At 33.7% G+C, this 14,956-nt stretch overlaps 1 protein-coding gene across 11 annotated transcripts in view; it reads left to right on the top strand.

Moving 5' to 3' along the window:
- Window positions 1-14,956, top strand: part of scaf6 (SR-related CTD associated factor 6) — a 134,118-nt gene that overhangs the window by 52,425 nt on the left and 66,737 nt on the right. For 7 of the 11 annotated variants that reach the window (XM_081742870.1, XM_081742872.1, XM_081742874.1 and 4 more), the window contains exons 6-9: window positions 854-965; window positions 4,123-4,356; window positions 5,112-5,211; window positions 11,893-12,051. In XM_081742870.1, coding sequence (XP_081598996.1) covers window positions 854-965; window positions 4,123-4,356; window positions 5,112-5,211; window positions 11,893-12,051 — 605 coding nt within the window. The remainder of the gene's footprint in view (window positions 1-853; window positions 966-4,122; window positions 4,357-5,111; window positions 5,212-11,892; window positions 12,052-14,956) is intronic. The other 4 variants (XM_081742869.1, XM_081742876.1, XM_081742877.1 and 1 more) reach the window with 2 other exon arrangements.

The raw sequence follows: 14,956 nt of genomic DNA, 5'->3' as shown, positions 1-14,956 counted from the left end.
ATGTATGTGCTTGCGAGAGAGAGAAAGAGAGTTCTGAGAATTTTTCCATACGAGGTTTAAGAAGTTAAAGTTAACATTGCAGAGATTCTTTCTTCTTTCGATGAAAATAATTAGTGAGTCCCAAAAAATCGATGATAGATGTTTGAATGGAACCTTAGTGCTAACAGAGTGCAACATAGTGCTTATAAAACCGTGTTTAATTATGCAGAAGAGAGTAATAGCATACAGTAACGGTAGATATATATATGACCATGTACTAGTAATAAAAGATTTTGATAAGTTATAGACAGACATTTTCAAAACATCTTAACAGTACATCATTAAGCTTTGCAGTAGGACACCTACAAGACGACAATATGCAGAATGGTTAATGAGATATAGCCGAAAAATTATCGTTAACCAGTAAGCTTTAATTTTTGCCTTATCACAATATTTCCCAAAGATCATGTCAAGTGGAACAAAATAACATTCTTAATGGTAAATTTTCGTCCGTAGTTTTCGGTAAAATAAAAAAAAAAACTCATTTTTATGGCGTTAAAAAGTATCTTCCGTTGCCAATCTGATGTGTGGACATCAGATTGTTTTTATTCTGTTGGAACAGATAACTTATTTGTACTGTATACTGTGTGTGAAAAATTAAAGCTGAATTGACACTTTATAACATTATTATACACTGTTAAGTAGCAGGTTGTGTCTGGTGGTGGTCGATTTTTGCTAACAGTGACATACATACTTCTAGCAGTGACATACATATCCCTGACAGTAACGCGTATACTACTCGTAAAATTAATATTCAGTGAAAAATATATAGAAATAAGGAAATTTTATTTCGTTTCTATTTGTTTTCTTTCAGTGTGAGAAAGAACGCGGAAGATTTGAAGAAAGCCCTTGAAATGGTAGTGGTTCCTATGTTCTGCAATGCAACATTAGGCATTAATGAAGATCAGCAAACAAAACTTAATAAGGTATGTTTTTACTCCTGATATTTTTAATATATATATCTGTGACGTTTCTGACTCTTTTTATTAAAGAGTTGGAGATCACATTAATGATTGATGACTATAGAATGTAGTGTCAAACCTTTACATGTTCCACACAGTTACGATTTGTGGTCATTAAATTTAGTTGTGTCTGTGTTGAAGTAAATGAAGTAAATACACTATCGGTGAACGTGGGGATTTACACATCTTATTGATAGCACAAGTGTATTATTCTTGAATAAATTGCACATGGAAATATGTACGTGCATTCAGTGAATAATTCTACACATTACTTCTGAAATATTGTATTATTTTTGTATCATTTCTGCTTATCCAGATGGATATTTCTTAAGGAACGTAGTGACACGGTGGTAGATTCTTACTTTTAGTTTGAAGGATCCATGCATGGTTCGTTTCCAAGCCTTCTGATGAATAACAGTTCTAAAGTTTCTGTGAATACTACCGTCTCCCCTAATTTCATTCCATTAATTCTTTCATCACTGTTTATTCCATTTACTACAGTTGTCTGTGGCCACAATATATAAAAAGATCTTATACTAGACACTAGAGATAATTGAAAACTGATAGTACTTAATTGTTTATCAAAGCATGAATATGTTCAGTATATACAGGGTGTCTGAAAAGTCAACATCTAGTTTAAATTGCATCGTGAGCGGACACGTATATAAATTGCGCATATGTTAGGCCATGGAACAAAAGACCTTTATTACAGTTTTTTTTATCCTCATTAGAATTCAACATAAGCATTAGCGGTATCAAGACACTTTACACGAGATACACAGTTTTCACTTATAATTCACTAATAACCCTAGTTTGCCATCTGTGATTTTAATACAGGGTGTCCAATATACAATGCAACCCGGAGTTTGGGATAGTAGAACTTTTGAACCTGAAGCGCTACACAAATAATGGTGATATCAAAATGAAGCTTTGTTCATACACATATTTTTAAACTAAGAAGTAACGATTGAAGTACACTAGGAACCACACAGTGTTGCCAGATGTAACCGAAGGTGTAAATCAGTTTTTTTTTGCAAACATGTAAATTGACTCATACTTACGGATGTTCTGTCGTTAATTTTCAGTTTGTTTAGTTGGAGCAGCTTGTAAACTATGGAGCAGAAAAAATAATTTTTCATTTACACCAATAACTAATCGGATGAGTCCTTTGTAAGGGAAACTAAGGAAATCGTAGTTTTCATAAATTAACTCTGAATTGGCAACATCGCTGATGTTTCAGTGCATTAAAAGGTGTGTTAAGGATCTGTTTACATTATGCAATTCCTGAAAACAACGAAAAAAAAACTTTGAAATTATCATGATAAAACGTTTACTTACATGCACCCGGCAACACTGCTGTTCATTTCTATGGGACTGCTTAAAGCAAGAGGTATACAAGAACAATTCTCGAACTATACAAGACCTGGTAACGAACATTCGCAGTGCCATTGAGAACATTAACACTTCTACTCTTCGTAAAGTTGCTTCTAACATGGTGAAACGTGTGAACCAGTGTTTAAATCAAAACAGGGGCACTTCCAGCATCGCCGTCGAGCTGATAACTCATTTCATGATAATAGCAGTGTTGCCGGGTACATGTAAGTAAACGTTTAATTATGATAATTCAAAGTTTTTTTTCCCATTGTTTTCAGGAATTGCATAATGTAGACAGATCCCTAACACACCTTTTGATGCACTGAAACATCAGCAGGGTTGCCAATTCAGTGTATTAATTTATGAAAACTACGATTTCCTTAGTTCCCCCTTACAGAGGCCTCATCCGATTAGTTATGGGTGGAAATGAAAAATTCTTTTTTCTGCTCCATAGTTTCCAAGCTACTCCAACTAAACAAACTGAAAATTAACGACAGGATATCGTTATATACGTATGAGTTATGAGTCAATTTACACGTTTGGCAAAAAGATTTACACCTTCGGTTACATCTGGCAACACTGTATGGTTCGAAGTGTACTTCAGTCGTTGCTTTGTAGTTTAAAAATATATGCATGAACAAAGCTTCATTTTGATATCACCATTATTTATTAGCGCTTCAGGTTGAAAAGTTCTACTATCCCAAACTCCGGGTTGCATTGTATATTGGACACCCTGTACTAGACGTGCAATGGTCTAACCTCTTATTTTGCAACTCTAAAAGAGTGGAAAAGGAAATCAAAAGATTAATGAAACTATTTACTAAAATCAATTTTAATATTCAAGTTGAGTAAATGGTAGGTGTAGTTTGTGAAGTATGAGTTCCAACAAATCTTTGCTCTTGTAGTCGAGAGGTTGGTTATACAAAAATTAATTACAAATTATTAACCTGTACATATGTTAGTTTTATTTTTAAATTATTAAATTGTTTGTAAAAATAAATAGTTTGCTTAAAATTTAGTTGTTTAAAGACTCATTTGTAGACCATGACAGATCATTAAGATTAATTTTTCTTTCTTTCTTAGGGAAAATTATTATTCACATCGTAAACTAAAGTATAACGCATATAAAAATCGAATTTTCTTATCTTGGTGTCGAGAACATATTAGGTCGGTGAACACAGAGCTTGTGTGTAGATATTTATTCTAGATATCATATCAGTAAAATAAACTTAATGTTGGAGTCATGAATTGTAACCACAATATTTTAAAAAAAAAAATCTCTATATACTTGTAAAACGTGGCAATATGAATATGAAACAAAGGGGGAAAGAGTTCGAACCGGTTAGTCCGAGAACATTCACATCATCCATGAATCTTTAGTTCAGAATCTCTCTATTCTTATTCGTATATTTCAGTTGTATTAAAAATAAATATATTTTTAATGGTTTTGCTTATGTTAGTCGTTACATTTTTTTTAATCCGCGTTACCATTGTCTATGTACTACTTTTTAATTGATGGTACACTTGTAGGATTATTTTTTATCTGTGAATGGCGTAAGAAACAGTATAAAACAGTAGACCCAGAAGATCCATGTGTTCTTATTCCTTTGAATTCGGTGGATTAGGGTGGTTTTGTGAAACAACTATGAAGTTACTTTATTGCCTGTGTTATTAATTGTTCCGACACCAGTATAAATACAATTATTAAAGCTAGTGGACAGTACATCACTGTCTTGAAACTCAGCAGATTCATTCTTGTTTGCAGTTACTAAACCTGTGGGAATCGAAGAACAATTACTTTGCACCTGGCGTGATAGAGAAATTGAAGAATCCAGCTCAGTCATGGTCTGAATATCAAGCCAGTCTTATAACAGAATTCGCATCAGTCATCACACCAATAACTGCGAATATTCAGCAGACTTACGAAGGTTACCAAGCTCAGCATCAGGCGTTTGTGCAGCATGCTTCTCAACAAATTCAGGTATTTTGCTTTTGTAATTTTTAACATAATCAAAATCCTTTAAGGTTAGAGATATGAAATTTGGTATCTTGATTTTTCATTTAAAATAAAGACATGTCATTACATTTTATGGAACCATAATATAGCCTTGTGTTATTTAATCTGTAAGCTACTTGTATAATTTGGACACATTATACTGAACCAGAATTAACTAACATGAATATATTTCGCTTATAACTGGAACACACAAGTGTATCAAAAACGTAATTGGCTCCCCTATAATATGATCATATGTTCGGAACCGTGTAGATAAGAGTTACGTTTTGTTATTACTCTGGCAGTAGCCATTTGCATAAGCTGGACGCGTTCTTTGGAACCAAGGATGACCAACTTAGGTTTCACAGCTGTGCTCTGAGTCGCAGGATTCTAGCAAAACATTCCATAGAAAGCTTTCAAAATAATGATGATAAACAAGACCTCAAAAAATAATTGATAGTTTGTTCAGTTGTTATTGCTCTGGTACATTCTTATAGATTGGATGAAGAACTGGAATGTCATCCGTAGGGGAAACAAGAAACGTTAAACTTTGCTTAGAGTAAATATCTATCTATAATTTAGACTATTTCTTAACTTGCTAGATGTGTATTTCGTTATTTCAAATAGGACGTTATTCTTCGATTGGTTTTTGACTTTTTTTTTTTAATGGGAAATCAGTTATATGTATTGAATAAGTTGCTTTTATAAAAAGCTTAATGTAGTTAATTTTGTTTTGTTAGCAATTGGAGCAGCAGAAACAGCAAATAGAACAGACAGCTGCAGCAGTGGCAGTTTCCGCTGTATCCGCTGTAGCGCCGACCGTACCCGTATCAGTTGCAGGTATGCCATTTATTTATCAACCCATATGGAGAACTTACTTTATATATAAATTCATTCTTCTAATGTTTTTTACTTAATTTTTTAACTACTCGTCGAGTTGCTACAAAAGATAATATCATTATTATTATTTGACGTTTTTCTTTATCAGCTTTATTTATTTATTTTATTTTTTAGGTTAAGTGGAAATTTCTTTGTGTTATTTTATATCTTTTGTGTCGAATTAGCAGAATTTATTTCTTGGGTTTCTTTTCATTCTTCTTTTGAGTTAGAGGCATCCTTTGATTTGTGTATTTTATTGTAGAAAGATACGTCGAATATAAAATTAAACTTTAGTAATTCATAGGATTGATTTCATATTACCATAAATTCATAGATTTTGATCACTTGAATGATCTCCGCCGTATCATTTATCACGTAGCAGTACATACGCTCTTTATGTGAATTCATCCGAGACTTTTCCTTACATATGTAAGAGAAGGGAAGAACCTGAAGACAGATAACTTTAAATTGTAATATAACCATGTTACACGGTGTAGTTACAGCAATAGTGTACCCGCTTTCTAATCAGGAGGCCCGTTTTCTATCTGGGGTGCAGGTCTTGCAGATTTTCCTATTTTTATTTATTTATTTCTTCTGTCCTTCATGAGGACAATACCTCAGCGAAAGGCGTAATCAATTCGTGAAAAAAAAGAAAAGATAGATTCTGCGCAAGGAAACACTATACCAGAAAAGCAGCCTGAATTTTTGATCATGACGAAGCGAACAGAATCTTGACTGAGTTCGTACAGTCAGTCAGTCAGTCAGTAATTGGTATATTAATTAACTATTTATTGTATATAGTCTCTGTATAGTACTAGTAGAAAATATTGGTAACTTATTTACAGTTGCTGCAACAGATAGCATCTACCCTTCTCGACTTCGGTGCATATAGCCCAGGGTTCGATTCTCGCCAGTGACCATATTAGGTGGTTCCGATTTTACCGTACAGAGCAAGTATTGTCACTGTAGTAGGATATATCATTTCGATTTGCCCTTTTTCTTAGAAAACTATCCGCCAATTTTCGGAGTACGATAAATGAATCATCTTTTCAGTTTCTTTCAAAATGTTCTTGAGAAGATCGTACAACTTGAATATCATTAGAAGAGTTTAGTTAATCACGAAATGAGGGGGAAAAAAACTGTAAATACATATAATTGCCTTTCTTAAAATCGAAGAATGAAAAGTTAAAACGTTCTGTCCCGTGTATTGTGCGATAGTGAAGGTTAGTTGTTAATTTGCGGAGCAGAGAACAGTCTGAGGAATTGTTAAATAGTGTTGAGAAAAACGTTTGGTTTGACAGTAGATAATCAGACAAGTGAATGGAGAATGCTAGACAGCTCCAAACTTCACATGTACTCGTAACGAATATCCTATGCTAAAAAATAAAAAAGTGGGTGTCGTCCTCATTTCTTGTATGGAAAATACTTGCGTGGCGGGAGTTACATAAATTCTGAGAAACAGTCTATATTGTGAGAGTTGTTTGTACATAATGGTTTATACACCTGCAAACTGCATTGCATGCAAGCCTAGTCTGCTTTGGAGCCTATATTAACAGTAGATCCTATTCTTCATAACGTTGGTGTTGCTTAAGGCAGTGGTTCCCAATCTTTCTTGACTGAAAACGACTAGCGAAGGCCCGTGACATCGCGACACATTTGTTTATTATTATTATTATTAGTAGTAGTAGTAGTAGTAGTAGTAGTAATTAATTAATTAATAATAATAATATAATAGCGTAAAACTACAAGTTTCTATTACGTAGTGACTATATAGTACCGACTGCTACCGCTGAAGGCGTTCACTGGTACACACTGTCTCAAAATTGATTTTAACTAGTTATTAACTGTTTCATACTTTTAAATACTAAGATTTCTCGACACACCTTATTAGACTGTATGACACTGTTTGGAACCACTGGCTTTAAGGAGTAAAACTGACTGTATTGGATCACGATACCCCCATAGCAGAACATGCCGCGATCTGCGATGTGATCGCAGAAAATTTGCCGCACCTATGCAGAAAAATTGCCAGAGGAAAAAGAAAATAGCCAACAGAAATGTTCACTAATGGACCAACGCTTCAGTTGAAAAATTCTGAGATCTGCTTTTTTTAAGTAAACTAGAGGAAGAAGAGACTGATATTGCTTTAATAACACATGTGTTCAAAGAATATCCACAGTTTTCAAATTCTTTTCTGGAACAATTCGAAGTTTATACACATGAGTCTGATGCTGACGCAAGCTTCTTGAAATACATAGTATTTCGGTCACAATTCTTGTTCAATTTGGATATTTTAACTTTTTCAAGAAGTAATGTTTCTGTTGAGCAAGCAGAGGACTTTCCGTCTTCTTCAAACTACTTTGAGTTTGTGAGTATATTCTCATTTCAGTTTTTGATAGATATAGATCAGATTATTTTTTGAATACAAGCTTTTCATTAAATCTATGAAGGATTTGGTAACCAGCTCAAGAAATGAAGGAAAGGTTTTTGAATTACACTCTCTTTACAGTTGCAGAAGTACTTTGTTGCAGTAAAGCTAATGATGTTTTGTTTGAGTATACCATTGTCTAAGGCCATATGTGGAAGCTGGGGTTCAGTGGTTACTAATATGATGGAGAAAAGGCCAGCAGGAAAGGATAGACTTAGTGATGATATTAGAACAACAGACCAGCTTACATACATTATCTTAAATGAACCCTCATCAGGATATTAAAAAACAAGAAAATTCCTTAAAGCTGCTCTCATTACAAAATATGGTGTATCGTATCGTAAATGTTTTAAATCTGCTTCTTTAAGCAAAACTTTCAAAAAAATGTGACTTCACAGGTTGTAACTCGAACTACGGATACCGCTGAAAACTGTTTACTATGCTTCATGTAACGCTGTAGTAAAAACATGATAGTATCATCTTTATTATTATTATTATTATTATTATTATTATTATTATTATTATTATTATTATTATTATTATTATTATTATTTTGGAATCCCTGCAGAAAACTTTACTTACAAAAGCTCATCGCAGAAAGACGAAGTTCTGCTATCGGGCACGATACCAGTAACGATCATACGTTATTACGACGTTGAAACGGTGGTTTGAAGTTAGTACAAAAAAAGTGAACCCATAGGTTTGCAAGTAGCTCTTTGTGCTAGTACCAAGTGCGTAAGACAAATTTTCTTTTTCCACAGCTTTCTCCGTCTCCATAATTGCAGTTTCGTGTATATCTTCAGTTTCCGATATTTACGTATTATTAAGACAATATACACTGACTTAAAGATATAATGAAAGTTATAAGTATTTCTTATACGTACTTGGATTTCGGACAGGGCACCTGATTATGCCCTATTCAAATTGGACAGCTCTCTACGTCCCAACCATTTCAAGAGTTAATCATTCGTTAATAGCTAATACAAACGCTACTTTGTCTTTAAAGTTCATTTGTGTACTGATGACTAATCATCGCCTACTGCAGAATATTATAATGTAGTAAGAAAAATGTTGAGTATATTATTATTAAATTAATAGTAAATCTAACCTTATTGTGATGGGGCACGGTGGCTCAATGATACAGCGCTCAAGTCTGGTGTGAGGGGTCCTTGGTTCGATCCCAGACCATGTGAGCTTGTGGTAGACAATATCGTGAGTTTTTCTCGCGGTCTTCACATTTCCTTCCTTATTTTCATTCCTTCAGTTCGTTCATAAGCATTCACTTTTATTAATCATACGTCTCCCTTAGTTTACAGGGCATAAGCATGAAACATAAACTGAAAGGTGTAATGTTTTGAATCTGACTGTGCCTTTTTATTTAATCACGGCGAAATAATTGATTTAAATTATTTCACTATGACCAAACAAAACGGTTAATATGAGAGAATGAGGTTAATTGTACCATTAAATTAAATACATTTTTAAAGGTATGAACTCCTAAGGAATGAAAGATAAGTTTCTGTCATGGACATAAAGGTACGGAATTTGGTATGTGGGGTTCAAGGAATACAAAATTATTATTCAGTTGTCCAATTTACTGTGACTAGCGCAGAGAGAAAAGTGAGTGGGTGTTCCTTTTTCTCGCTGGACGTACATGAGTAGAATTCAGTATATAGGTGTTTTTTATACACAAAATGCGAATATATTATTCATTTCTGCCAATTAAATATAGATAATGTAGGGGAGGATTGTAACTGCGTTTGTAAACTGTATCATCGGGCAGTAATTCTTGCGCCATGGTTTTTAACATTGTGACAGATCGTAAAGTTGGAAGTTACCAAACCAAATTTGTAGTACTTCCGCGTCGAAGGTAGTGAGGGAGGAGGCTAATATTATTATGCGTTATTTTGAATCTTTGGACATAAAGGCATGAAATCAATCAAGCATATTGAATCTTTACTCTTCAGAGAATATGAATATGTCCTTTAGTTGCACGGGTTCAATTTGAAGGACTTACAGGTTTACAGTAGAGGATGCAAACTATTCTCCGTGGTAACACGCGATTGAATTTGCTAGTTTGTGTATAATTTAGAACAGCAGTTCTTAAACTTTTTTAGTCATGTGGACTTTTTACATACAATCAACCGTACGGACCCTTAGCATATTTTGCTCTCATTGTTTCGTTGTGTAGGTACAATATGTTCACATAACCAGTAATGAAGTAAATTTTGATAAATATTTCTAAAATAACAGTAGTAATAAAACTAGGATTTTTTTTCTACTTATCACAAACCCTCAACTACCAAGTGAAAATAGGAAACTAACCTAGGATACACAGAGTGAAATCCCGCTAAGACTGAATCGACGTTTTTTTTTATTATTGATTTTTTTTTATACCCACATGACGTTTCCTTGTCGCCTTTTATGATGGAGGAAAAGAACTAATACATTTTAGTAAAATTGAAAAAATGAAAATGTGAGTATGAAGGACATTAAAAACTTTTTTTCCAGTTGAGAGACCGACCCTTCACCATCCACTCACAACTGCGAACACGAACAACAGGGATTTTATTACTCTGGTGAACGTTCAGCCCAAAAAATAAGAAGCAACTAAAATGTGTGAACTGAGGGATTCAATCAGGAAAAATGATACAGGAGCGTCCCCAGCCATGCTTTTCTTTTTTTACTCCGCTGTGTGGAAAGTTTTGATTCGTTTCTTGTTGCATTTTTGGCTGAGAGAACCAGTATTCAGACGCGAAAAAGAATGCGCAATGGCACGGGCTCAGAGCCATTTTCTTTAACAAATATTTTATTGCACTTTTGGACATTCCCAAACACTCCTTTCTCGAAAGAAGGTTTTCTCAATTTCTGTATCCGCCCCTCAGTTCTTGGTAAGGTAATAAACACACAAACAAACATGGAGAGGTATTCCCCTTGAAGTAATAGATAACAAGAAGTTATGGTCGATAGGCGACATGTATCTGAACACCTTTCTTCCCTGTTTAGGTCATGTTTTTAAATAAAGGATGATATACTGCATTTATTTTTTCCTTTTGAACCGAAAACCTAAAAGCAAGTTTGAAAATGTTTCTGTTGATTCAGAAGTTCATACTTGTGGTTGAAAATGGCAACCGTCTTGTGCTCTGTCATTTTCGTAGCGTTGTTTAATATTTCTTTTTTGTTTTTCAAAGATCATAATGGGTGGAATGCAAAATAGAGAAGTTAATATGAATTGTTTTAATTTATACTCTTTTCATGTCCGTAGATTTTGATATAATTGGCAGATTCTTTGTAATTTCATAATCAAATTGAAGAAGTCCAGAATTTTTTGTATTATTATTATTATTATTATTATTATTATTATTATTATTATTATTATTATTATTAAATTTAATTTATTATCAATTGTATCATTATGATTTCTTCACGGAACCCTATCACGGACTTCGGGGAACTCAAGGAAGTACATTTTGAGAATCGCTGATTTAGTGAGATAACTGTTAACACAACTAATTTAACTTTTCGCTTGTTAATGATGTTCAGGTTTAAGAATATACATTTATTCATATAGTAGGTTAATAGATTATTATCTAATTCTGTAAATAGTTTTTAGTCGAGTGAGGAGTTAGCTGAACAAAGTGAAACGAAAATATTTCTTTCACATTCCAAGGTTATATCTTGAAGGCTGAAAGGTGGTAAGTGCCAGGAAACCATAAGGAAAGAATTGGTGGAATGAAGCGAGTGGAAAGAAACGAGAGAACCTGAAGGAGATCACAGAAATTATGCTTGTGGGATCCAAATAGCATTCTTCGCACTAAAAATACTCTCCCTATCACAGTCACTTCGCCCACGAATTTTCTGAATAATGTCACCATTATTTCGCATATATTTTATCTTTCTTTCGTGATAAATGTGTTTCCTCGTGTAGAAGTATTTATTTTCACAAGCCCTGTTTGGTATTCCTTTGTTCGGACTACAGAGGAGAAAAAAAACTTGAAAAAGGTTTCTAAAAGATTCCAGTTTATTCTTATAGTACTGATAAATAATGTGAGAAGTCCCGTTAATGCGTTATTTTCTTTGTCCTTATGCAGTATATATTGAAAACGCCATTATATAAGGTTTCTTTTTATTTTTTGCAGTTCTTAAAATTTTCGAACGGATAAACAATAACACTAAATGATTCATCATCTCTTGTTTCTTTTTAATTTTTCAAGAGGATTTTGCGGAGCCACCACCATCTGGTCAGGGCCACATTCAGCAACTCATACAGCCACCACCAATCACTCAGCAGCCTCCGCCAATTAATCATGGGCCTCCTGAACCAAATTTTAGTCAGCCACCCCCAGGTTATCCACCAGTTAACTTTCCGCCAGGTCAGTTATTTATTTCACTTTCTTCTTTTGGTTTATTTGTTTGTTCTTTTTAATTGCTACCAAAATATATTGCATTTCGAATTAAATTTGGTTGATTTATTAGTTCTGTTACTTGGATTGCAGACAACTTTTGTTAAATTTAGAACTTTTCTTTATAGTTCGGCATTTCACGTCCCATTTGAGGACTGACGCTATATGAGACATGAACCTCCGCATCAAGTGACTTCCATCCAGGAACTGATCCGCTGTTTAAGCTATGAGGGAAATCTGTTCAATAGTTGTCATACACTTTAAAAAGGAGAAAATCTTACAAAGCAAATAAACAAGAGTACTTAAAATCCTCTCTGCATCTGAAAGTGTATTTCCAAAACCTCGAGATGATCTTTTCTTGCTTTTGTATTTAGATGGGTTATATAGTATATTATTGGTCAGTTTTTATTCATTAACCTTACATGCATGAAAAATACTTTTGTTTGTTTGTTTGTTTCACTTGCGTCGTTTTGTCCGAATTCAACAAACGGATAGTGGCGCAAAATATGCTAGATCCATTCATAACTTCAAAACACTTGTTGTGTCCAAATTTCAATGACTTTTTCCATCTTCAGCAGTACAAGTCGTGTTACAATCAACTTAAACTTAGGAATGTGTCTAGACATTTATTAATACGAATTTTCAATCGTAAATCTTCCCTCATCCCCCTTCGTCAGTGGCTTTTTTTAAAATATTTATTTATTACCCTTTTGTTTTAGTAAAATCTCATGTTTCCTTATATAATGAAGAAAATTCCGGGATGTTAAGTTTATCGGTAATATTATTTAAAGAAAAATACATAAGCCGTACCGTAATCGGTAGTTTGTAACAATTATAATAGCTACAAATACACAAATGTTTCTGTTCCAATCACTTATTGGGGCTTCAATTTGGTTGTGAAAAAATTTACCGATAGATTTTAGTAACTATAGAAGTTCTAAGTACAAAAATTGTCAATGTCACTAGTAGTTTGAAATATCGTATGTATCCTACTTGAAACTTTTCGATCTGAGAAGATTCCTTAAGCCGTAGTCCTCGTATTGCCATGATGACCCACTTGACATGTAGACAGTAAAAAGGATCACGCACTAGAAATTCCAATTTCGTACGTTAGATGTCAACCACTGGAGGATGTTCGCTGCCATCTAACGGCGAGGAGTAAAATTTCTGCTACCTTTGCAAAAAACAGAATTCAAAAATCCACTTTCGCTGTAGTGTTATCGTGTGGGCTTCGGACATACGTAACTTACAATTACTCGTTAAGATGTTAACTGATTGATTCCGTAAATGAATTGAACCGAGATAATCGCTCTAGCTATCTAATTAAAAAAAAAATCAGAAATTCACTTTCGTTCTAGAGTTATCATGTGCAGTAACGAACGGACGTGTTACCGTTACCCGCTAAGATGTTAACGGGTTGACTCCGTTAATGAACTCGGCCGAGTTAATTGTTCTTAGCTATCTAATTCAGAAATTCACTTTCGTTCGAGAGTTATGTGCCGTAACGGACGGACGTAAGTTACCGTTACCCCTTAAGATGTTAACGGATTAATGAACTCGATTGGATAATACTCATTCTAGCTATCTAATTAAAAAAACAAAATTCATAAATTCGCTTTCGTTCGAGAGATATCGTGTCGACTAATGGACGGGCGTGCATAAGTCACCATTACTCATTAAGATGTCAAGGTGACTCCGTTAACGAAGTCGGCTAAGACAATCACTTTAGCTATCTATTGCCAAAAAATAATTCAGAAATTCGCGTTCTTTCAAAAGTTACCGTTTGGAGTAAGTATGAATGAACGTACTAACATTTCAATAAGTCTCACTTGCATAATTCCATTAAAATAAAATAAAATTGAAATGAATTGTGTATCAACCATCATAGCTGAGAATCTCAAACATGTATAGTTTATACATATAACAGATTATATAATTTAATAACTTAAAGATTATACAAATTCTAATAGTACATATAGATGTATTATAAGATATTCTTAATAGCTTTCAATTATTACGAAACAGCTAACATGTATTTTTTGTATTAATTTCCGTACAGAAATAATTTTAATTAATATTTTAAAAGTGTTGGTATATGCTCAAAACAGAAAAAATGATAAATTTGGTTTCGAAAGAACAAGAGTATTGTAGTCTGCAGAACATTCTGGCTAATAAAAGTAATTCTTAACTTGAAAAAGTTCCAGAAACGCTAATGAACATGACTCTGCTCCGTAGTGTATGACACTTCATATTTAACATTTTGAGTTGTTTTCCTTAACACTTTACTCAAAAAACTTCGAAATACACAATGTTCTCGTAATGTGTTTCTTCCGGTGTTTCTATTCTTGCTGCTAATGACTCGTTCGTACTTCGTATCTACCTAAATACGGAAAATTATGTCATTTGTTCAGTTTTCTCGAATGCTTCCCTAGTTGATACAGACCACTTCATTCCGTTTACAATTTAATTATCTTCTTAAAATTTATTTATAGCGCATATTCTTCGAGGTTTTCCTCGATACTTCTTAGCAGGTTTTCCGGTATTATTTTCGGATATCTTAAATTTCCAATTCAGACTTTGCAACAAATGCCAACATTGATAATACTTCTGTTTTCTTCAAAATACGAGGTTAAGTCGGAAAATAAAGTTTCCCCTAGCAGCTATACACAAAGTGTGTATGCAAGACAAATAATATGCTGCGAAAATAAAAAGCAAGACTTACTTTATTTTTCCACATAAAAATCAAGAAGGTTGATACATTTGTCTTGCTGTTACAAGGTTTAGAAATTCCTCTTGGAAAAGAAAGGCGTATTCTGTATACAGTATAGGAGAACTTCGGTTGTAGTCACTTTGTTGTTGGTTCCAAAGTTCCCTC

The sequence above is a fragment of the Thermobia domestica genome, chromosome 16, assembly GCF_964235325.1.
Source record: "Thermobia domestica chromosome 16, izTheDome1.hap1.1, whole genome shotgun sequence".
NCBI lineage: Eukaryota > Metazoa > Arthropoda > Insecta > Zygentoma > Lepismatidae > Thermobia > Thermobia domestica.
The sequence above is the reverse complement of the archived record's forward strand: the minus strand, read 5'-3'. Positions and strand labels throughout refer to the sequence as shown.